The 23,983-nt window shown below is 59.8% G+C and overlaps 1 protein-coding gene across 1 annotated transcript in view; it reads left to right on the top strand.

Annotated features, from left to right (window-relative positions):
- The window catches only part of EFCAB6 (EF-hand calcium binding domain 6), a 248,212-nt gene that overhangs the window by 131,875 nt on the left and 92,354 nt on the right, over positions 1 to 23,983 (top strand). Inside the window, exons 12-18 of the mRNA XM_062201869.1 lie at positions 706 to 816; positions 2,807 to 2,915; positions 9,695 to 9,862; positions 11,107 to 11,166; positions 11,264 to 11,424; positions 17,325 to 17,501; positions 19,517 to 19,685. Coding sequence (XP_062057853.1) covers positions 706 to 816; positions 2,807 to 2,915; positions 9,695 to 9,862; positions 11,107 to 11,166; positions 11,264 to 11,424; positions 17,325 to 17,501; positions 19,517 to 19,685 — 955 coding nt within the window. The remainder of the gene's footprint in view (positions 1 to 705; positions 817 to 2,806; positions 2,916 to 9,694; positions 9,863 to 11,106; positions 11,167 to 11,263; positions 11,425 to 17,324; positions 17,502 to 19,516; positions 19,686 to 23,983) is intronic.

The following is a 23,983-nucleotide window of genomic DNA, read 5'->3' on the forward strand; positions in this document are numbered from 1 at the left end:
CGTTTCTGAACGATCTTCCAAGCGCTTATCCTTGGCCTGGGAGACTTTACGTCCGTGCTGGTGTTCCGCGGCTTCTCTAACGCATGCAGGCCCCACCTCGGCTCCTGCTCAGTGAGAAGCCAGCGCGGCCTCACGGGCCGGGGATCAAGGTGTCGGCTGTGCGCGAGCCTTTGGGAAAGTCGTTTCTCACCTTGCCTGGTTCTGCATCCTCCCCACGTTTTCGGAGCTGCCAGCGGCACATGGGTCCGGCCTTTCTCGTGTCGTCACCCCTTCCTGGAGCAGCCGGGGAGCCCTCCCCCACCAGCTCAGCTGGTGACCCCGCAGGCTGCCTTGTCAGCAGCCTCCCCGAGCTGCCCCTGTGAAGGCGCCGGTGACCCGGCCACAGCGTCCAGGGGTTCGGCCGTGGCGTCCTGCCCTGTGGTGGAATATTCCCTCCGCAGGAGAATCGCCGTCAAATCCCTTTGTCCCTTCCTTCGTGGTCGCCACCTCCAGCCGACGTAGAGGCGTGGAGCCGCGTCTGTTCTGTTTGGTATTTTCTTTATACAAAGCCGGTCTTCTGTTTTACTAAATGATTCCATTTCCTTCAGATCTGACCCTCTGCGCGGTTCATTGCTGCTGTTTCCAGTTCAGTGCTGAGCACCTGATCCGTGCCGTGCTGCAGGAGAAGCCGCTAACAGATTCTGCTTGTTCGTCTTTCACATCCAGATTTGGGCTTAGAACCACCAGCAGAATCAACTGGAAGCAATTTCTGACATCATTCAATGAGCCTCGGGGGTTGGAAGGCAACAATTTGGCTCCGCTGACAAGAAGAAACGGGTACGTGAAAACAGCGTCTGCCGACTGTGCCTGAGCCCGCATCCGGGTGTCCTGTGGACGGGACGGGACGCGGTCGTCCCAGGGTGGCCGCGGGGTAGTTCCAGGGTCCCCGTGGATGCCGAGACCCAGGGAAGCCACGTCCCCGACTTGGAACAGCGTGGTACCCGCACGCCCTGCACGTGCAGGTTGCTGCTGACACTGGGCGCAGCGTAAATACCACGTACGTGGTCAGACCGACTGTCCAGGGAGCGAGAAGCAAGGTCTTCACGTGTTCAGACACAGCTGTTTTCTTTTTTTTTTTCCAAAGAATTTTGCCACGGGTGTGGTTGAGTCCGTGGTACAAAAGGTGGAGCACGCGTGCGTGTCCCCGCTCTCCCCAGCTCTGCACACGGCCCACACCCTGGGGCATGGGGGTCACGCACCCCGGACACCAGGGCTTCCGTTGTCATGCCAACGTCTGTCGGCCCTGCAGGGTCACAGCCTGGCGTAACTCATGGGGCAGGGGGTCCCCAACACCGTGGGGACGAGGCCGAGCCACACAGCAGCTCAGCGTTCAGACTTCAGAGGCGTCTTGTCGGCCGCTGATTGTTCGCAGGGATCTTAGGGAGACCCCAGGCGTCGAAGTCCCTCGCGTGCTGTGACACGGTGCGCCTCTGTCGAGTGACGCACACCGCAGAGCTCCTTCCGTGTCCCGGGCGTGCCTGCCTCGGGCTGGGGACGAGTTAGTGAACCCTCGTCATCTGCTTCCAGGTGTTCAGGGCCCTGGGATGCCACTATGACTTCATTTCTTTCTTTTTTTTTCTCCAAGATTTTATTTATTTCTAAGGCAGAATGACAGAGAGAGAGAGAGAGAGCAAGCGCTTTCGCATCTCTGGTTCCCTCCCCAAAAGGCTGCAACAGCCTGGCTGAAGCCAGGGTCCTGGGACTCCAGCCTGGTCTCCCACGTGGGTGATGGAGGCCCAAGCGCTGTGCCATCATCCACTTCCTTCCCAGGTGCATTAGCAGGGAGCGGGGTTGGAAGCAGAGCAGCCAGCCTTGACCTCTTTCCTGGTCTTTATCTGAGACCAAACCCGCAGGTTTGCGAATGGCCGGCCGGAGTTGGTGCCGGAACAGCAAAGCTGGCGCCCACGCGAGTGGCGTCCGGGCCTCTGCCTCCTGCGCCAGCTGGTGACTCGCTGACGGACAGACCCACCCAGCGCGCGGCACAGCCAGCCACAGGAGCCATCTGCAGACAAGCACCACGACGCTGGCTGCGTGGGTGCTTGTCTCTTGCATTTGGAGAGAACAGAGGGGCCGGCACTGTGGCACATGGAAAAGCCACCACCTGCGGTGCTGGCATCCCCATCTGGGCCCTGTTGTTTTTTTTTTTTTTTTACAGGCAGAGTGGACAGTGAGAGAGAGAGAGACAGAGAGAAAGGTCTTCCTTTTTGCCGTTGGTTCACCCTCCAATGGCCGCTGCAGCCGGCGCACCACGCTGATCCGAAGGCAGGAACCAGGTGCTTCTCCTGGTCTCCCATGCGGGTGCAGGGCCCAAGCACTTGGGCCATCCTCCACTGCCTTCCTGGGCCATAGCAGAGAGCTGGCCTGGAAGAGGAGCAACTAGGACAGAATCTGGCGCCCCAACCGGGACTAGAACCCGGGGTGCCGGCGCCACAGGTGGAGGATTAGCCTATTTGAGCCGTGGCGCCGGCCTATGGGCCCTGGTTTGAGACCCGACTGCTCCACTTCCAATCCAGCTCTCTGCTAATGCACCCGGGAAAGCACTGGGAGGTGGCCCAGGTGCTTCGGGCCCTGCACCCTGGAAGAGGCTCCTGGCTTCAGATTGGCCCGGCTGCAGTCCTTGTGGCCATTTGGGGAGTGAACCAGTGGGTGGAAGATCTAGTTCTCTCTCTGTCTCTGACTTTCAAATAAGTAAATAAATCTTTAAAAAAAGAAAGAAAGAGCCACCAAGAATGTGGCCTTACTCTGTCTCCTGCTGCTCCGTCTGCAGCCTCGGCTCCCGGAGTCAGCCCCGCGCGGAGAGCGTCGTGGCGAAGCTGCTGCGGCTGGCCCAGGACCGCTGCGTGTCGCTCAAGAAGGTGTTGCAGGTCATCCACAGCGTAAGACCCTGGGACCCTCCTCTGGCGGACAGCGCGAGGTCTGAGAACCCTGGCGCTCGGCGGGAGCAGCAGGGGCTGCCCTGAGCCCCGGGGTGGGCAGGGACTGCCAGCCCCGGCCGCAGGAGCTCGGGTGCAGCCGGCAGGCAGGTGCCGCAGCCGTGCCGATGAGGCCCTGGAGCCTGGTGTCCCGCATCTGCGCTCGCGGCGGGTTAGCACGTAGCCCAGAGCTGCTGGGGCTTCCGCACCCTCGCCTGGCGTTGTCAGCTCACCACTACTGTGTTCCTAGGTCAGGACTGTTTTCTTGTCCCAAAATGGCTGATTTGGTTTTGAAAACGGCGCTGCAGAGGCTCCTGCGTGAGCTGGCAGCGTGCCTTCTCTGGTGGCGAGCCTGGCTCCTGCTGTCTCGGAGCGCCGTGTCAGGTGGCCTGTGATGTTCCGCCTTCGCCAATCTCGCCTGTCCAGGGTAGGGTGCATTACCTGTCCTTGGCCTCACTGGCCTTGTAAAGCCTGCTGGCCGTGAGCCCTGGGCAGCACTGTGGCTGGGAGGTGGCCTCAGGGTTTGGCCGTTGGCCCCTGGGCTGGCGACGGAAGCTCCGGCCACTGCCATTCCTCGCCCAGTGTGGATTCAGAGACGCCAGACTCTGCGTTCCTGGGGACACGGCACCTGTCTAACGATGGTGGCCCCCAAATCCGTTCCAAGTCTGCCCACAGATGCCAGAAGCCATGGACAGCACCAGCCCTCCCTGGTCGTGTGCCCTGCATGGTTACATTGGGTCGTCATGGAACACACATCACCACATGAGCCCCACAGGCCCACTGAAAGAGCCTGCCTCCCACCTCGGCTGGGAGTGGCCAGGCCTGGGCAGAGAGCCGTGACCGACAGAGTGAGCACAGTAAGAGCACTGACAGCAGCGAATGGTGACGCGGAACCATCAGACTATGTGCTAGGGTCAGAGTCACGTGGACGCAGAACCTGTAGAGCCGTGTGCTAGGGTCAGAGTCACGTGGACGCAGAACCATCAGAACGTGTGCTGGTGTCAGAGTCACGTGGACGCAGAACCATCAGAACGTGTGCTGGTGTCAGAGTCACGTGGACGCAGAACCATCAGAACGTGTGCTAGGGTCAGAGTCACGTGGACGCAGAACCATCAGAACGTGTGCTAGGGTCAGAGTCACGTGGACGCAGAACCTGTAGAGCCGTGTGCTAGGGTCAGAGTCACGTGGACGCAGAACCTGTAGAGCCGTGTGCTAGGGTCAGAGTCACGTGGACGCAGAACCATCAGAACGTGTGCTGGTGTCAGAGTTAGGTGGACGTGGTCTCTCTTTCTCAGTCCGAGGTTGACTGAGCAAAACACAGGCAGGGGCACCCACGACGCTGTCTTCGGGTCTGTTGAGTGCGCACTGTGTGTCTGCACCGCCTTCCAGGATTTGCCTCTGGGAGGGAGATAGCAACGTTATCTCCATTTCACAGATGGGGAAAGGGAGCCCCCCGGGGGGCTGGGAGTCCTGCCAGAGGCACCCAGTGAGGGTGGAGCAGGCGCCCCCTGCAGGCCGTGCGCTGGCTGAGCTGCCTGTTTCCTCATGCCAGGTGCTATCAGGGTATCAAAGAGGTAATTTAATTAAAAGCAGTGAGCTCTTCGTGGCCCTTAATGGGGGCCGTAACGACACTACCCTCTCCAGTGTTAGCCTCTGGGCGAGACGCTGCAGTGGTGCCCACACAGGCAGCACAGGTTGGGGCAGGGCCCCTGGCCCAGAGCTGCCAGGCTGTGCGTGCCCCTGCCACGTCAGATGGCCACAGGGACCCTCAGGGCCTCAGGCGCACGGGGCCTGGATCTGGGGTGGAGCCGGCCTCCCCACCACTGGCCTCAGTCTTGGCCAGATCAGGACAGCAAAGCATGGGCAGGGCCGGGCGCTGGGCCTGGCTGTGGGGGGGCGGCTGGGGCCAGGCCCCCGTCCTGCCGAAGGCTGCATGGTGTTTAGGAGAAAGGCTACTTTGGATCTGCTGCCCGCCCTGTACCCCACTGCCGTGTGTGCCACCCCCAGAAGCCGCCTGCTCTCTGCGGGCCCCTCCCCCAGTCAGCATGGCCGCCTTCCTGCCACTTGCTCACCACCAAGCTCATCCGTGCTGCTCTTGTGGGCAGCTGATGTGATGTGATTAATAGAAAACCCTGGAGAATCTTCCCCAATGATAGCATTCGGAAGGCCAGAAAATGCGAGGGCCAATCATATTTCTGCAGCCTGCAATAAACAGAATTTTTAAAACACCATTGCTAATAACATCTTTCTAAAAATCAAACACTTAGAAACATATCCAGGCTGGCGCTGTGGCTCACTTGACTAATCCTCTGCCTGTGGTGCCGGCACCCCGGGTTCTAGTCCCAGTTGCCCCTCTTCCAGGCCAGCTCTCTGCTGTGGGCCTGGGAAGGCAGTGGAGGATGGCCCAAGTGCTTGGGCCCTGCACCCCATGGGAGACCAGGAGAAGCACCTGGCTCCTGGCTTCGGATCAGCACAGCGCTGGCCATGGCGGCCATTAAGGGAGTGAACCAACGGAAGGAAGACCTTTCTCTCTGTCTCTCTCACTGCCAAACTCTGGGTATCAAAAGAGAAGAGAAGAGAAAAGAAGAGAAGAGGAGAGGAGGGGAGGGGAGGGGAGGGGAGGGAAGGGAAGGGAAGGGGCTATCCAACAAAAACGTGCAGATTCTCACTGAAGACTACAGAGGTCGCTGCAGAAGCACGAGCAGCCCTTCACAAAACCTCGGCAAACACAGAGGAAGAAGCACAGTGATGGTCTCTCTGGAGTCAGCTTCCCTGACAGCAAGTCCAGCCCAGGTCATCGCAGAAGGCCTCAGACCAGTGCTCGGTGACGATCGCTGCGAATGGCAGGGGACCTAAGCCAGTCCCATGTGACAAGGACTGAATGCTGCGGGCCCACAGGGTTTATCTCAGGATTGCAAGGTTGGTTTAGCTTCCTTGACAATCAATCGGTGCAACACACAGTATCAATAGTACTAAGGACAGAGCATCATGGTCGCTATGAAACAAACAGAAGCAGAGACCAAAACTCGTTTACAATAAAAATTGTGATCGAAGGGGCATTCCTTCGCCTGAGCGGGCGTTTAAGATAAGCCCGAGGCTAACAGCAGAGTCATTAGCAAGGGAGTGCATATTCCTCCTTCGGTTCAGGGACAACCCGGGGATGTTGGCCCTCTCGGCTGCTGTGGGAAGTGCAGGCAGGAAGGAGGAGGAAGGAGCCGGGCTGCTGGTGTGAAGTCAGCAGTAATCCAGCCCAGAGAAGGTCCTAGGGATCGCACGCGCACACCACCCACTCACACCGCAGAAACCAGTTCACGAAGGTTGCTGGATACAAGCTCGGTACACAAAAATTAGCCATAACTGTATCGATAGACCGGCAAAGAACAATCTGAAAACAAACCTCAGAAAGCAGCTCCATCCACTATGGCGCACACACACACACACACACGAATCAAATACCCAGGACTGTGTTAGTAGAAGTAGTGCCAGCGTTGTATACTGAAAATTACAAAGCATCAGTAAAGATGTTAAGTGAAGGAAGAGACTCCGTGCTCGCGGATCGCAAGCCCCGGTGTTACTGCGGCGAGCCTCTCCAGACTGACCCACAGTCACTGCAAACCCTCCCCAGACCGCAGCCGGCTATGCCACGGCTGAAGAGTTGGTCTGAAAATTCACATGAAATGGGGCCGGCACTGTGGCACAGCAGGTTAAGCCGCTGCCTGAGGTGCCAGCATCCCATATGGGTGCCAGTTCTTGTCCCGGCTTCCTGCTGATGTGCCTGGGAAAGTGGTGGCCCTGCTGAGGCCCCTGCCCCCATGTGGGAGGACTGGGAGGAACTCCTGGCTCCTGGCTTTGGTCTGGCCCAGCCCCAGCTGTTGTGGCCATTTGGGGAGTAAATTAGCCGATGGAAGATCTCTCTCTCTCTCTCCTCTCTTTCTGTAGCTCTGCCTTTATTATTATTATTTTTTAATAAAGATTTTAGTTATTTATTTGAGAGGTAGAGTTACAGACAGTGAGAAGGAGAGACAGAGAAAGGTCTTCCTTCCATTGGTTAATTCCCCAAATGGCCACAGTGGCCAGAGCTGCACTGATCAGAAGCCAGGAGCCAGGAGCTTCTTCCGGGTCTCCCATGTGAGCGCAGGGGCCCAAGCACTTGGGCCATCCTCCACTGCTTTCCCAGACCACAGCAGAGAGCTGGATTGGAAGAGGAGCAGCTGGGACTAGAACCGGTGCCCACATGGAATGCCAGCGCCGCAGGCAGAGGATTAACCTAGTGCCCACAGTGCCGGCCCCTGTAGCTCTGCCTTTCAAATAAATAATAAATAAATCTTTTTAAAAATCACATGGAAATACACAGATTGCAGAATGGCTAAAACAATCTTGAAGATGTTTCCAGGCCAGCGCGGTGGCTCACTAGGCTAATCCTCCGCTTGCAGCAGCGGCACCCTGAGTTCTAGTCCCGGTTGGGGCACCAGATTGTCCCGGTTGCCCCTCTTCCAGTCCAGCTCTCTGCTGTGGCCCAGGAAGGCAGTGGAGGATGGCCCAAGTGCTTGGGCCCAGCACCCGCATGGGAGACCAGGAGGAGGCATCTGGCTCCTGGCTTTGGATCAGCACAGTGCGCCGGCCGTAGCGGCCATTTGGGAGGTGAACCAATGGAAGGAAGACCTTTCTGTCTCTCTCTCACTGTCTAACTCTGCCTGTCAATAATTAATAAATAAATACAAGATGTTTCCAGATGTTGGGTCTTAGTGTCAAAGTCAGGGTAGGAAGGACCCCCAGCATAGAGGTTGGTGGGACAGAACTAAGAATCCCTAAGTGCTTGCCTTCATGGGCACTTTATTGCTCGACAAATTCAACGGGGAAGAGGTAATCATTTTTTAAAATGATGAAATTGGATATCCACGTGCAACAAGATGAACTTGTACTCAAACAGCAGTGGGGGGCGTCCGGCCCAAGGCCGTGCAAGGCCCAGGAAGTCATTTGCTCCGGCCCCGCCAAGGGAGCCGCAGACGGGACTCAAAATCCAATGGATCTGCAGCAGGCTCACCATGAAGCTGGTGATGTCATAAGCATCGGATTGGCCCTCGGCAGAGAAAAGGGCCGCCACCCCCGGCACACGAGCAGACCTTCATGTCAGAGCGGAAGCGGGAGAGCTCTTAGAAGAGAACACGGAGAGATCTCCGAAACCTTGCGCTCGGCAGACTTCTCAGACACCAAAACACAGTCTGTAAAAGGAAAAGAAAAATTGGACTTTATAAAAAAAGAGAGAGAGAGATCGTTGTGCTTAAGACAAGCCAAAGACGGGGAGAAAACGTTTGCAAATTGTGCCTACAGTAATGGCCTTGTTTCTGGAGTATCCGAGAGCTCTTAGAAGCCCATCAGGAAACAGCCTGATGTTCAGGACTGGCAGGAGGTTTCAACACACGGGTCCCCAGAGAAGATGCACAGGCGGCCAGCGAACACTCGAAACCACGCTTGCTGTCGTCGGTGATCAGGGAGGCACAAAGAACTACGGGGAGACCAGCCCTCCCTCGCTGTGACGGGACGATCCTGGGTGCTGGTGGGGATGGGAGCCCCTGGAACTCTGGTACACAGCTGGTGGGGGTGTAGAATGGTAGCAGCCACCGTGGTGGAGAGCGTGGCCATCTCTTGGTGTCCTGGCAGTTCCACTCCTAGATACTTGCACGAGAGAAGTAACCGTGTGCAGCCACACCAAGGCTGCTCGTAGCAACATGATTTACGGTTTCCAAACCAGGAATGATCCAGGGGGTCAAGTCGTGACCAGATAAGCAGAATGTGAAGAGGGAGGGTTCTCAGACACACGAGCCCGCGGGCAAGGGCCGGCACAAAGCCGGCTGCCCGGGGGAGGGTGGGGATGAGAAGCCTCGCGGACACGCAGGAGGGCTCTCGTGAGGCGCTGCACTGCTTCTAGAGTTAGCTGGCGGCGATGGCTGCACAGTGCCGTAAACTTGCCAGAGAATCCGCCGTCACAGGTTCCAACTTGGACGTTAGAAATTGGTTTGGGTTTCCAAACCCCAAAGTAACCCTGCATGGATCCGCCTAAAGCACCTGGCTTCCCTCGGGAGAGAAGTCTTTCCTGCCCTGATGCTGGACCCTAGCAGAGCGGTTGGCCGTTTGTCCGGCACTGGTCCTCGGGAATCCCTCCGGGAGGTAGGGGGTCTGCGGCTCCCCCGACTTCCTGCTGAGGGTCCCTCTCCACTTCGGTATCTCATGTCCTTATTGATAGTGCTTTATCCTGGGGCACGGAGTTAACCTCCCGGTGCTGTGTTCGTGGTCTGTGTTCTTTAACCAGCACAGCTGAAACCTCTCTCAGTAGTTGTCCATGTGTATAATTGATGAGGTTGGTGCCAGGGAAGGCGAGGGAGACTAAAGTCCCTAGCACACTGGCACCTTGTCACTGAGCTGCCGGGAAGGTTAGGGGCCCGTGTGACTGAGCCACCAGGTGGGGCTGAGGGAGAGAGGCCCTGTCCAAGCTGTCCCAGACCTCGGGGAAGGGGGTCGGCCTGTGCTGGAGCCGCGAGGCCGCCCCCTGCCCTTGTCCTGGTAGAGAGGCTGTAGGAATTGGTGCTTGGCATGTTCTAGCCTCCCCTTCTACACTGCGCTGGCTCATGTGTTGTGTAAGGATCGTGTCAGCTGAAGTCCTCTCAAACCAAAGCTTGCTCCTTGTTAAATGATGCTACCCCCCCCCCCCCTTAAAATCCCCTCGGCCACCCTCTCGTTCTCAGAAACCCGACGGCCTGATCACGGGGGAAGAACTGCGACACGTCCTGAATTGCATGGTTGTGAAGTTGAGCGATTTGGAATTCAAAGAACTGATGCGGACGCTCGACCCCAGGGCCACGGGGGTGGTCAGTGTGAGCCAGTTCACGGCCCTGCTGGAGGAGAAGCCCAAGGTGAGGTGGACAGCGGCCTCCCGTCCGCTCCCCCGGTGGGGGCTCCGCTGCTCCCTGTGGAGCGAGTGGGGTCCAGGGAATGACCACGGTTAGGCTGCGTGGACGGCCCCCTTCGGTGAGAGCCTCGCCCAGGCCGCTGCCTGACGTTCTGGGACCCGTCCTCCAGCCTTCGCCTGCGGCGTCCAGGAGGCCGCTTTTCCCAGGGCTCCCGCCAAGGCTGCTTGCAGCGTCCCAGGCAGAGCCTCACCCGAGAGCTGCATCCGTAACTCCGGGAGCCGTCGGCACACACATGTCTTAGGGTCTGGGAGAAGTCAGGTCAGGTCGCCTGTGGATGACGCGTGCCCTGGGCTCCCGCAGACCCTGGCTGGGGTGTTTGCTAGACAGCTACAAATCAGCTTTGACCGTTGGGTCTGTGCATCTGCCTCAAGCCGGTGACCTCGGGAGAGGCCGTGCACCTGACGGCGCGGCTCTGGGGACAACGGCGAGGAAGCTTAGCCAGCTGTGCTCTGATCGCGCGGCCCCTGTGCCCCTGCAGTGGGCGTGTCCTTGGAAGAGCCCTGCCCAGGGGGTTTGCAGCCTGGGCTCACAGAGACATGCTTCTGGTCAGGACGCCAGGGGTCGTATTTCAGCGACCTCCAGGGTGGACATTTGGTCCAGTGGTCGAGATTCCAGTTGAGAGGCCTGCATTTGCATGGTCATTATACTTGCTCGTCTGTTTTAAGTGAGGACCAGCTCAATGCTGTGGCCATCAGCAGGAATGTATTAGGGGCACACTCACTCACATGCTGAGGGTCTCAGAGCTGTCAGCCAGTCAGGGCAGTGTTAAGATTTATTTATTTTTTTTAAAGATCTATTTATTTTATTTGAAAGAGTTACAGAGTCAGAGCGAGAGGTCTTCCATCCACTGGTTCACTCCCCAGATGGCAGCAATGGCCGGAGCTGCACCGATCTGAAGCCAGGAGCCAGGAGCTTCTTCCAGGTCTCCCAGGCATGTGCAGGGCCCAAGCACTTGGGCCATCCTCTACTGCTTTCCCAGGCCACAGCAGAGAGCTGGATCGGAAGTGGAGCAGCCGGGACTCAAACCAGCACCCATATGGGATGCCGGCCGGCACTGCAGGCGGTGGCTTTACCTGCTGCGCCACAGCGCCGGCCCCAGCTGGGGTTTAAGTTCGACTCTGCCTGCCTCCAAGCTCTCCTGCGGCCTTTCCCGAGTGATTTCTGTTCGTTCTCTCTCTCCCCCTCAGACGAAGAAAGCGCCCCCCACTGCGGACTCCGAGGTGCCTCCCCCGCTGGCGTGGGACTCCGTAAGTGGCACGCGTCTTGCGGACGGCTTCCCACGTGGCCGCGAGGGCCCCGGCAGGTCCCGTGTGCAGCTTGGTAAATGTCCGTTTCTTACGTCAGGTGGAAGAGATTGTTCATGACGCGCTTGCTAGGAATCTGCCAGCTTTTCATAAAACGCTGCAGTCCTACGACCTTGGAGACACAGGGCTCATTGGTCGAAATAATTTCAAGAAAATCATGCAAATATTCTGCCCATTTTTAACGAATGAACATATAATAAAGTAAGTTTTTTGGTAACAAATTAATTCATACCACATTTTTCTTGAAGCCTAGTTCATAGTTCTAAACCCTTTCCTGTGTATTTTTTGCAATACTGATAGGTGCTATCGGTAACATTAGCTACTATTTATTGAGTCCTTAATGAGCATTGGGCATTGTGGTCCTCACCACACCCGCGGCAGGTAACTAGGACGCCACTCCCAGAGGTTCATGGGAAAATGGAATTAAAGGTAAGAGTTTACTTGGGTGAAAAAAATTTTTTATAATACAAATAAAATGTGCATTCAGGAAAAAAACACATACATTTCAAAATTTTTCGCATCAAAATAAACCCATTCTTTTCCTTTCATTTTTCTGTAAACGTTTTGAAGTGCCCTCGTGTTACCAGTCCTTTTTATGCAGAAAGAAGCCGAGGTTTGGAGAAGTTCCGCGCCGTCTGCGTCACGGCTGGCGAGGGCTGGGCCTGAGCGCTGCCCTGGTCTCTGGGACGTTTGTGGGTTCTGTCTGTCTGTCTGCCGGTGTCTCTCTGCCAGCAAACACCTTTTCTTTGTTTTTGTAACATTTTCTGTAGTGCCCCAGGGGCCAGGATCTCGCTAAGCTGTGGTCTGACGGCCGTCCTGACGTCATCACGGTGGAGTCCTGCGGGTTGGGCGTCGTCCTCAGGACTGGGTTGTGGGTGTCTCGCCACACGTGGTCGACCCTCAGCTCTCCGGGGCTCGGTGCGTGCTGGGCCTGAGCCTTTGCGGTTTGTCCAGGCCGTGGGGAGTGTTTGCATGAAGACATGTTTGCTAGTGTGGGGGAACCAGGTGACAACGCGTCGGGAGAGGCCCAGGGAGCCCAGGTGGGAGAAGTGGGCCCAGAACCCACCTGCTGCTCCGTCTGGTCCCTGTGCCAGTGCTAGCTGCGTCCCAGACGTCCTAGCTGAGAGGCTGCACAAACGCTTGACTCTCAGGGCCGCCTGGCTTGGGGCACAAGCGCCGACTGCGGGGAGTGTGACTCCTTCGAGCCCAGGGCCCACGTGTGTCCCAGCTGTGCTGGGGAAGAAGCTAACAGGAAGCTGGGGATGAGCTAGAATCTGGACGGGAGGGGCTGTGAGGCAGGTGGGCCCCTGGGCGGCCGAGAGCAGAGGCTGGGGTGGGACGGGGAGCTTGGGAGGTTGGGGAAGGTTTGGGATGATGTCCAAGGGCAAGAGAAGGGGACCTCTTGGGACCCCTGTTTGCCGACGGCTGAGACAGCAGGTGTCTCGCTCCCTGTACGGATTCCTGTTGTCTGATTTCTAGCTTCCTCTTTCTGATTCTTCAATTAATCTGAGTAAGAGGCCAGAGCTTGCTACCCCACGTGCGGCCCGACCTCACCTGACAGCTGAGCGCAGCCCAGTGACGCGAGCACCAGCTGCAGATGTCCTGGCTAGCTGCCCCGCCTGCAGCGGCCCTGGGGCCGGCCCACTCACTCTAGCTGTGTTAACGTGTCGGCTAAAAGTATCAGAAAGGACAGGAAGTAGAGTGGACGTCCCAGGAAGTCAGAGAAAAGAAACTGGCCAATGCGTTCCTCGGTGCTGGCCAGGGCTGGGCAACTTGCTGATCTCAGTGGCTGCTGGGAGCTGGGGATGGCCCAGGCCCAGTGGAGGGGTTCCTGTGACCACGCCCCCGTGTCTGTCCCATGTGGAGGGTTTCCTGTGACCACGCCCCCGTGCCTGTGTCCCTTGGAGGGTTCCTGTGACCACGCCCCCGTGTCTGTCCCATGTGGAAGGGTTTCCTGTGACCACGCCCTCGTGTCTGTGTCCCTTGGAGGGGTTCCTGTGACCACGCCCCATGTCTGTGTCCCTTGGAGGGTTTCCTGTGACCACGCCCCATGTCTGTGTCCCTTGGAGGGTTCCTGTGACCACGCCCCCGTGTCTGTCCCATGTGGAAGGGTTTCCTGTGACCACGCCCTCGTGTCTGTGTCCCTTGGAGGGTTCCTGTGACCACGCCCCCGTGCCTGTGTCCCTTGGAGGGGTTTCCTGTGACCACGCCCCCGTGTCTGTCCCATGTGGAGGGTTTCCTGTGACCACGCCCCGTGTCTGTGTCCCTTGGAGGGTTTCCTGTGACCACGCCCCATGTCTGTGTCCCTTGGAGGGTTTCCTGTGACCACGCCCCGTGTCTGTGTCCCTTGGAGGGTTTCCTGTGACCACGCCCCGTGTCTGTGTCCCTTGGAGGGTTTCCTGTGACCACGTCCCATGTCTGTGTCCCTTGGAGGGGTTTCCTGTGACCACGCCCTCGTGCCTGTGTCCCTTGGAGGGGTTTCCTGTGACCACGCCCCATGTCTGTCCCCTATGGAAGGGTTTCCTGTGACCACGCCCCGTGTCTGTGTCCCTTGGAGGGGTTCCTGTGACCACGCCCCGTGTCTGTGTCCCTTGGAGGGTTTCCTGTGACCACGCCCCATGTCTGTCCCCTATGGAAGGGTTTCCTGTGACCACGCCCCCGTGCCTGTGTCCCTTGGAGGGTTTCCTGTGACCACGCCCCCGTGCCTGTGTCCCTTGGAGGGGTTTCCTGTGACCATGCCCCGTGTCTGTGTCCCTTGGAAGGGTCTGCTGTGATGGTGGCTCCCTTCTCCCTGTCTGTCGCTCCTGTGGAACGTCTGTCGTGACCACCTGTGCAGGTTCAGGACCTGCAAGTGCCGCGCTGGGGGTGAGGAGAGAGGAGGCGGGAGGGCTCTAAGTGTCCGACTCCAGGGACCGGGGGCTTGGTTGCCACATGAGGCAGAGTGGAACCAGACATTCCATTCACCTGTGTGACCCTGGGGGGAGGCTGCCGCCGGCCCCTGAGCTGCAGGACCGTGAGGCCTCTCGGGTGGGTGTGGGAGATCTCGGTGGGTGCGTGCTGCCGCATGGCGGGACTCCGCCACCATGGGCCTGAACGGCTTTGGTTCTCTCCTGCCTCTGGGCGTTCAGGCTGCCCCTCCCCACCGTGGAACAAAGCTGCAGGCTGAGGGCACCTTTGTCTCGGTCCACTGGGGTGACTACAGCCTCGGTGCTGGTGGGGCCAAGCGTGGCTTCGGTGTGCGTCCTCACAGGACAGTGCCGCTCTCACTGCAGCGCTGTTACGGGTGCACGTGTGTGCCCCAGCCCCGTCTCAGCAGTTTCTGGGTGCTCTCGTGCTTGGTGCTGTCGGGGTCCTCGGCAGGTGTTTTTGTCATTGGCCTTGGGCAGATGGGGGCCTGAAGCACAGACAGGGTGGGTGACGTGGCCGCACTCAGTGTTCCAGCACCTCCGACCCTGACTCTGGCTTCTGCCCGTGACCTGACGACCTCTAGGAGCCTTTGTCACATGGCACCCGTCCCACAGGGTCCCCCGGGTGGCAGCAGGGAGCAGGGTGCCGGCGGTGTCTCCGTGCGGGCTCAGGAGAAGCGTCGGGATATCCAGTGGTGACCTGCGGGGTGGATGGGGGTACAGCGATTATGGCAGGTGTGACCAGGGCCCGGTCAGACCCAGGGCGTGCGGTGAAGAAGCCGAGCGCGTCTCTGAAACACACCGCCACCCTGCTGACGTTCCGAGACACAGGCTGTGCAGCACACGTGCCGTTAGCTGTCAGGGCCGTGGAACCCCGACAAGCATCACCGCACACGCGTGGGAAACTCAGAGAGGAGCTGGCGATGCCCAGTGTTACAGGGACGCTGCTTGTCCTCAGAGCCCACTCGAGAGTGGCCGCCTGCAGTCACGCCCTTTTCAGGCCCCACCAGGGAGCACTGGCCCACAGCCCGGTCCCTCTGCTCCGTGGCCCAGTCACACCGTTCTCATGCCCCACCAGGGAGCACTGGCCCACGGCCCGGTCCCTCTGCTCTGTGGCCCAGCCACATCATTCTCCCACCCTACCAGGGAGCACTGGCCCACGGCCCGGTCCCTCTGCTCCGTGGCCCAGTCACACCGTTCTCATGCCCCACCAGGGAGCACTGGCCCACGGCCCGGTCCCTCTGCTCCGTGGCCCAGCCACATCGTTCTCCCACCCTACCAGGGAGCACTGGCCCACGGCCCGGTCCCTCTGCTCCGTGGCCCAGCCACACCGTTCTCCCACCCCACCAGGGAGCACTGGCCCACGGCCCGGTCCCTCTGCTCCGTGGCCCAGCCACACCGTTCTCCCACCCCACCAGGGAGCACTGGCCCACGGCCCGGTCCCTCTGCTCCGTGGCCCAGTCACGCTGTTCTCCCACCCCACCAGGGAGCACTGGCCCACGGCCCGGTCCCTCTGCTCCGTGGCCCAGTCACGCTGTTCTCCCACCCCACCGGGGAGCACTGGCCCACGGCCCGGTCCCTCTGCTCCGTGGCCCAGCCACACCGTTCTCCCACCCCACCAGGGAGCACTGGCCCACGGCCCGGTCGCTCTGCTCCGTGGCCCAGTCACACCATTCTCCCACCCCACCAGGGAGCACTGGCCCACGGCCCGGTCGCTCTGCTCCGTGGCCCAGTCACACCGTTCTCCCACCCCACCAGGGAGCACTGGCCCACGGCCTGGTCCCTCTGCTCCGTGGCCCAGTCACGCTGTTCTCCCACCCCACCAGGGAGCACTGGCCCACGGCCCGGTCCCTCTGCTCCGTGGCCCAGCCACACCGTTCTCCCACCCCACCAGGGAGCACTGGCCCACGGCCCGGTCCCTCTGCTCCGTGGCCTTGTGGATTTTGATGACTGTGGGAGCTTTGTTTGAGTCCTCAGGCCTGCCGAGTTTGCAGCAGGCAGCAGGCCCCCTGTGATGAGCGGTGTCCACGCAGCGTGCTGAAATGCAGCGCTGCCGTGTTACGGCTCCTGAAGTCCGCGTGTGTGAGAATTCCAGCAGAAGTGTTTACACGCGTGCCAGACCTCAGGAAGCCGTCCCTCCCTGGTTCACGCTGCGTCTTGTGGGGTGCACTGTTTCCAGTACGCCGCACACGCTTCAGTGGTGCGGTTTGATGAACGCTGTCCCGTGTCCAACCCACAAAACCACCACAAGACACCAATCCAGACAGTGAACGTTTTCTTCTCTCCCGGAAGCTCCGTTTGCAACCCGGCACCCCTCCCCCACCCACCTGCTCTCCAGCACCCCTCCCCCACCCACCCCTGCTCTCCAGCACCCCTCCCCCTCCCACCCCTGCTCTCTAGCACCCCTCCCCTCCCACCCCTGCTCTCTAGCACCCCTCCCCCCACCCCTGCTCTCCAGCACCCCTCCCCCACCCACCCCTGCTCTCCAGCACCCCTCCCCCCACCCACCCCTGCTCTCCAGCACCCCTCCCCCTCCACCCCTGCTCTCTAGCACCCCTCCCCCCACCCCTGCTCTCCAGCACCCCTCCCCCCACCCCTGCTCTCCAGCACCCCTCCCCCACCCACCCCTGCGCTCTGTCTCCATCGATCGCTGCTCCTTCCAGGACTGTGTACAAGGCTTTCCTTTGTGTCTGGCTTTGTTGGCGAAGTGTGACAAAGCGTGACGCAGCATGACGAAGCGTGACGACTCTGAGATGCATCCGTGTCCTGTGGACGGGCGCTCCACCCCTCTTCATTGCTGAGCGGAGTTCCGTCGTGCGACTTCCGCACAGTCTGGACTCGCTCGTCTGTCGGTAGACGTGTGACATGGGCTGTTTCTGACCTCTGGCCACCAAAGGAAGCGTCTGAAGCGTGTGCGTCCAGTGCGGGCATCCGATCTCACACGCACTTTCCTCTGTCTGCTGAACCACGACCGCGTGCCGGGCTCCCGGAAGCGGGCCCTCCCCGCTCCATCCCCACCAGCAGCGGCGGCCCCGGGGCGGCCCTGACTCACAGCCTCCCTGTCGCTCGCTCGGTCTCACAGCCTCCCTGTCGCTCGCTCGGTCTCACAGCCTCCCTGTCGCTCGCTCGCTCGGTAGGGTCCCCCTTCTGAGTTCTCGCGTTCTAACGGGCGGGTCCCGCTTGCTCTCAATGCAGGCTCTGCAGCGGGTTTCAGGACTCTGCCTCCGGAAGGATCCTCTACAAGAAGCTGCTGGCGTGCATCGGCATCGGCAGCCCCCCCAGCGCCTCTCCAGCGCCCACCCCAAAGGACCAGCCCTCAGGTGGGGGGCATTCTCCCAGGGAGGAGCGGCAGCCAGCGGACCTCTCCAAGAGGTAAACGGGCCGTGGTAGAGCCCGTGCTGGGGCGGGCGTGTGTAGCCCCGTGGTCATGACACTGCTTAGGGCACCTGGGTTCAAGTCCCAGCTCTGGCTCCCGACTCCGGCTGCCTGGGAGGCAGTGGTGATGGCTCCAGTCCTGGGGCTCCTGCCACCCACGTGAGAGACCTGCTTTGACCACAGCTAGGGGAGTTGCAGGCACCTGGGGGGGAACCAGCTCGTTGGAGCACTTTGTCCATCTGTCCGTCTGTCTGTTCCTGTCTCTGTCTCTCTTTGCCTCTTAAATAAGCACATAAATAACTTAGGAAACACCATCACGGTGCCTTGCATGGGATGGGTATTTAGTAAATATTTGTTGGCTAAATGAGTATTTTAATATTTTACGATGTACGGCGGGAACACGGCACACTGTACTACAGTGGTCGGAGCAGGGGACGTCTGAGCAGCCGAGGCCTCGACAGTGACCGAGAGCCCGGGGGCCCAGGGGCGTGGGCACCGGCCTGGGCCAGGCGTCGAGGACGCTCGCCTCCCAGAGAACTCGGCTGCCGCCCGCTGACACCCCCACGGCTCTTCTTTATGGCAGCCAGACCCTGAAGGTTGCTCAACGTTTATCGCAAATGCACCCATTCGGCCAGATGGGTGAGATGAATGATTGCCAAATTGAATTGTGACAATAAAGCTTGGTTAGTAAATGTATAAAAAATCAGACTGGCGTATGTTCTAGTTCTTCATTTTCAAAAATACAGGTCTACTTTAATGAAAAGATATTATTTTAACTTCCTTGTTCATAGCCTGTAATAAATCCACAAGGCAAGGCAAAATGTAGAACTATTAGGCAGTCTTCACTCTGTCACATCCCTTTTAAAAAGTTCTTAAGAATAGAGCAGCGGATTATTTTAATGATATGCTAATGCAATTTGAATAGCTGGGTTTTTCAGTCAGCGCTGCTGTATAAATGGGCAGAAAGATGGCATTTTAAGAGACATGTGAAATGTTCTGCGATAAGATTCGCCTCCTTCCTAAAACGGGTAAAAAGTAACGGCAATTAAGGATCACATCAAAGGTGGGCGTTCCGGGCGCGCTGTGACGGACGGCGGGAGCGCGGGAGGAGCAGGAGTCCGCTCCCCGGAGCTCCCTGAGCCGCTCTGCCCTAGAGATTAGGGCTGCAGAGACTGGCAGAGTGTGCGGAAATGATGGTCCTGCACCCACACACGCACATGCACACATGCGCACACACACACGCACACGTGCTCACACACGTGTTCATACACACGTTCACACATGCTCATACACGCATACATGCTCACACACGTGTTCATACGCGCACACGTGTTCACACACGCACATGCGTTCATATGTGCATATACGCGTGCTCACACATGCACACACACATATTCACACAAATGTTCACACACGCACATACACGTGTTCACACACATGTTCACACACACATACACACGTATTCACACGCACACATGTTCACACACACGCACACCCTCCCTCCCTCTCTCTGTCCCCGAGCTCATCACAGGAAGCATGTATTTGGGAATCAGTTGATTGCACAAATCAGCCTGGTGTGTGCCCCCCACCCCCCGTCACTTCCACGGGCATCGGGCGACTTCCTTGGTGGGGTTAACACAAACAGCCTGTTTCTTAGATAGAAGGCCCCCCGTGGGCTGTGGCATCACTTCCCAGTCTAGAAAATATCCCCTTCACGCACGTGTGAAACCACGGCCGGGCTGGCCGACTCAGGGTGCCGTTGGGGCTCTCACACAGGAGAACGGTGTCCCCACCCGGCCTCCCCCAGCCCCAGGAGGGGCTCCTGCGTGCACTCGGGCTGCCCACTGCAGTGAGGGCGGGGAGTCAGCCACCCCACCTTTCCCAGCCCTCCTGCCTTATGACCAGGGCGGAGTGGGGGTGGCCTCCTTGTGCGGCTTGCGTGGACAGCGGGCGCGCGTCAAGAACACATCAGGTGATGCCGGCGCTAACCCCCGCTGTGGCTGTGATTGCAGAAGCAAGCCCGTGGAGGAGAAGGGCGGCCCGGCCAAGTGCATGACCAAAGAGGAAGTCATCGAGAGACTCAAGACCCGCATACGGCAGCAGGACCCGGTGTTCCGGAAACGCTTCCTCGCCGTGAGCAAGGAGCCTCACGGGAAAATCGGCATGCGCGAGTTCAGGAAGGTAGGCCCCGCTCTGCGCGTCTGTCCTTCTCCCTCCCTGTGCAGGCCTGGACCATCCCAGGACGAAGCCCACCCTCCCCTGGCATCCTCTGGCGGGCTTGAACGCCTCCCATGCGGCTCTGGCCAGCTTTCCGTGTGCAGCGTTCGCCAAGGCACCGCCTGGCTGCCTGCTGAGTTCCTGGTGCCGGGCACCGTGGGGCCAGGTGCGGCGGGAGCTCCTGCGGCCGTGGTTTGTTCCTCCGGAAGTGAAAGAAGCCGGCACTGAAGCAGGGGGCGCATGTGCTGCTGGGGGCTGGCGAGCAGCTGCCAGAGGGCTGAGCGTGGAGTCGCGGGCCTCTCTTAAACGACGGCTGAAGGTGCCCGTGACGGTCCCTCTGGCGAGTCGTCTTCTGCCTGTAGCAATGTGCACGTGGATGAACTTGGGAGGTGGCTGTGACAGGTTTCCAAGGAGCCAATGGCTGTGTGAGTGACCGCAGTCGGTCCCGTGCCCGCCCCGGTGCCAGGCCCTGTAGCAGGTTCCCTAAGCTCTTGGGTCAGCTCCCAGGAGCAGCATTCCCTGCTGAGCCACACGGGGCGGGCTGGAGGGGGGGTGGGGCTTGAGGCACAGAGATGGGGCCGGGGAGCCACTGAAGCAGCCCCGCCCCTCTCTGCGCCCCGGACTGAGAAACGAGGAGATGCCTGGGTAAAAGCTCCCGTGACGCCAGGAGACGGGGTCGGGAGATACTCGGGAGCACGGGGGAGAGGAAGGGGCGGCCGGGCTTCCCGGGGTCTGACTCGGGGGCCAGGTGGACACTCGCTGGTCACTGAGGGCTCTGACGGCAGGAACGTCAGGGTGAACGGGGGCCGCAGGCGCCAGTCGTCTTCCTCCAACCTCCCCCTGCCTGCTGGCTGCTGGGCCCTGGACTTTATTTCAGGCCTTGCCCCTAACACGTGACAGTCCTGGGGGTTCTGGATGCCTGGAGTGGACCAAGGCACGGGAAACGCCAGCCCGCGGTCTGCCTCCAAGGCATCTCCCTTGGAGAAGGGCAGTGGGAGGTGGCCACGCCGGGACGCCCGCCCCCAGCATTCGCGGCTCACCTGCCACAGGTGCTCCCGTGCGTGTGCAGCCCGCCCTCCCCACCGGCACCGGCTCTGCCAGACCCCTCTCCACCGCACTTGCCTCTGTCCGCCAGCACGTGGAGCCCGCGGGGCCTTCTGCCTGTTCCTTTATTCCACTCGATTGTCGTCTGCTGTCTCCACACAGGACTTTCTGATCTGTTTTACGCAGTACTGCGTCCTGTGGACTTGGCACATGGTGGGCAGGATGTCGTCGGGCCGCCTCCCGGTGTGCATGCGCGGGAAGCTGGCACCTGATCCCAGGCGCCTCCGTACGGGCCGTGGGCGTCCAGGTGGCATCTTCATGCCCCGCCGAGTGCCCGTCGCTGCCTGGGTACCTACTCCTTTCTTTCATTTTTGAAAGATTTCTTTCTTTATTTGAAAGGCGACATTACAGAGACAGAGGGAGAGACAGAGATCTCACATCCACTGAGTCACTCCCCAGAAGGTCACGATGGGAGCCCAGCCAGGCCAAAGCCAGGGGCCCAGAACGCCATCTGAGTCTCCTGTGTGTCCGGCAGGGGCCCAGGTACTTGGGCCATCTTCCGCTGCTTTCCTAGGCACATTGCTATTTTTTTCATTATTTCATTTATTTGAGAGAGAGAGAGAGAGAGAGAGAGAGGTCTTTCATCCACTGATTCATTCCCCAATTGGCTGCAATGGCTGGAGCTGAGCCGATCCCCAGCCAGGAGCTTCTTCCAGGTCTCCCCATGGGTGCAGGGGCCCAAGTGCTTGGCTCATCTTCCACTGCTTTCCCAGGCCATTAGCAGGGAGCTGGATTGGAAGTGGAGCAGCTGGGACTTGAAGCAGTGGGTATATAGGATGCTGGTGCTGCAGGCTGGGGCTTTAACCCACTGTGCCGCAGTGCTGCCCCTACAACCAGTGTTCTTATGCTGATGACCCAGGTGGTGGACCCACTGTGCTATAGTGCCGACCCTGATAAGTCTACTTCTGATTCAGCCCATTGCGGCCTTTTTATCTAGTAAAGTAGGTCTTTGCTTGGTTTTCTTCCTTTTTGTATTGTTTGGCTATCTTCCTGCCAGTTGATGTGTTTCTGTATAAACTTTATAAACAAGTTTATGTAGTTGCCCCCTAAATGCACCATTGCATTCAGCTCCCAGGTTAAAAACATGTCTGCTTTTGAACAGAGACAAGCAGCCTTGGTCGGGGAGGGTAGGTAGTGATGGTGGAGAGCCCTGGCCTCCAGCAAGGGTGCAGCCACCCAGCGGCCCCCCAGTGGCAGCTTCATCTGCGCTCTGGTATCCCCTGGGCCTCAGAGCTGGGGTCCACAGTCACCCTCTGAGCCGCAGACCTGAGTTCGCGGGTTTGAGAATGGCCTCCATGCAGGAGGAGCTGTGCGTCTGCTCTTGGCTCCAGCATTCACGGTGTCTTAGGGGCGGCTGGGCATTGAGCCTTGTGATTCGAGAACCAAGAGGGCGCCCACAGCACACACTGGAGCGTTCTGGGCCAGCTCCCACCAGTGAGGGCGCCCTCAGTGTGCACTGGAGCATTCTGGGCCAGCTCCCACCAGCGAGGGTGCGTTCTGGGCCAGCTCCCACCAGTGAGGGCACCCTCAGTGTGCACTGGAGCGTCTGGGCCAGCTCCCACCAGTGAGGGCGCCCACAGCACACACTGGAGCGTCTGGGCCAGCTCCCACCAGTGAGGGCGCCCTCAGCACACACTGGAGCGTCTGGGCCAGCTCCCACCAGTGAGGGCACCCTCAGTGTGCACTGGAGCGTCTGGGCCAGCTCCCACCAGTGAGGGCACCCTCAGTGTGCACTGGAGCATCTGGACCAGCTCCCACCAGTGAGGGCGCCCTCAGCACACACTGGAGCGTCTGGGCCAGCTCCCACCAGTGAGGGCGCCCACAGCACACACTGGAGCGTCTGGGCCAGCTCCCACCAGTGAGGGCACCCTCAGTGTGCACTGGAGCGTCTGGGCCAGCTCCCACCAGTGAGGGCACCCTCAGTGTGCACTGGAGCATCTGGGCCAGCTCCCACCAGTGAGGGCGCCCTCAGCACACACTGGAGCGTCTGGGCCAGCTCCCACCAGTGAGGGCGCCCACAGCACACACTGGAGCGTCTGGGCCAGCTCCCACCAGTGAGGGCGCCCACAGCACACACTGGAGCGTCTGGGCCAGCTCCCACCAGTGAGGGCGCCCTCAGTGTGCACTAGAGCGTCTGGGCCAGTTCCCACCAGTGAGGGCGCCCTCAGTGTGCACTGGAGCGTCTGGGCCAGTTCCCACCAGTGAGGGCGCCCTCAGTGTGCACTGGAGCATTCTGGGCCAGCTCCCACCAGTGAGGGCGCCCACAGCACACACTGGAGCGTCTGGGCCAGCTCCCACCAGTGAGGGCGCCCACAGCACACACTGGAGCGTCTGGGCCAGCTCCCACCAGTGAGGGCGCCCACAGCACACACTGGAGCGTCTGGGCCAGCTCCCACCAGTGAGGGCGCCCACAGCACACACTGGAGCGTCTGGGCCAGCTCCCACCAGTGAGGGCGCCCTCAGTGTGCACTGGAGCGTCTGGGCCAGTTCCCACCAGTGAGGGCGCCCTCAGCGTGCACTGGAGCATCTGGGCCAGCTCCCACCAGCGCGGGTGCATTCTGGGCCAGCTCCCACCAGTGCAGACCTCGAGTGGCAGCAGTGAGGGCTCCCGGGACTGAGTCCTCCCAGCCACTCGTAGATTTCCCACGTGTGCGAAAGGGGCTGGGGTCTAGATATTTGCCTCCACTGTCAGACACGTCATGCCTGGGATCCCCTTGCCACCTGTCAGAGGGTCTCTTCTGTCAGACTGAGGTCATCGTACATGGCGGTTTGAAGGAGGCAGTTAGGGCCAGCATCTGGTCATTCTGAGCTGTCTAAACATAACGTGAATCTTTTTGGCTTCCATGGAGACAGTGTGTTTTTAAAAATAAAGCAGACTGGCCCGTGCCACGGCTCACTAGGCTAATCCTCCGCCTTGCGGCGCTGGCACACCGGGTTCTAGTCCCGGTCGGGGCACCGATCCTGTCCCGGTTGCCCCTCTTCCAGTCCAGCTCTCTGCTGTGGCCAGGGAGTGCACTGGAGGATGGCCCAAGTGCTTGGGCCCTGCACCCCATGGGAGACCAGGAGAAGCACCTGGCTCCTGCCATCGGATCAGCGCAGTGCGCCGGCCGCAGCACACCTACCATGGCGGCCATTGGAGGGTGAACCAATGGCAAAAG

Source organism: Lepus europaeus, chromosome 10 (genome assembly GCF_033115175.1).
Source record: "Lepus europaeus isolate LE1 chromosome 10, mLepTim1.pri, whole genome shotgun sequence".
NCBI classification, from domain to species: Eukaryota; Metazoa; Chordata; class Mammalia; order Lagomorpha; family Leporidae; genus Lepus; species Lepus europaeus.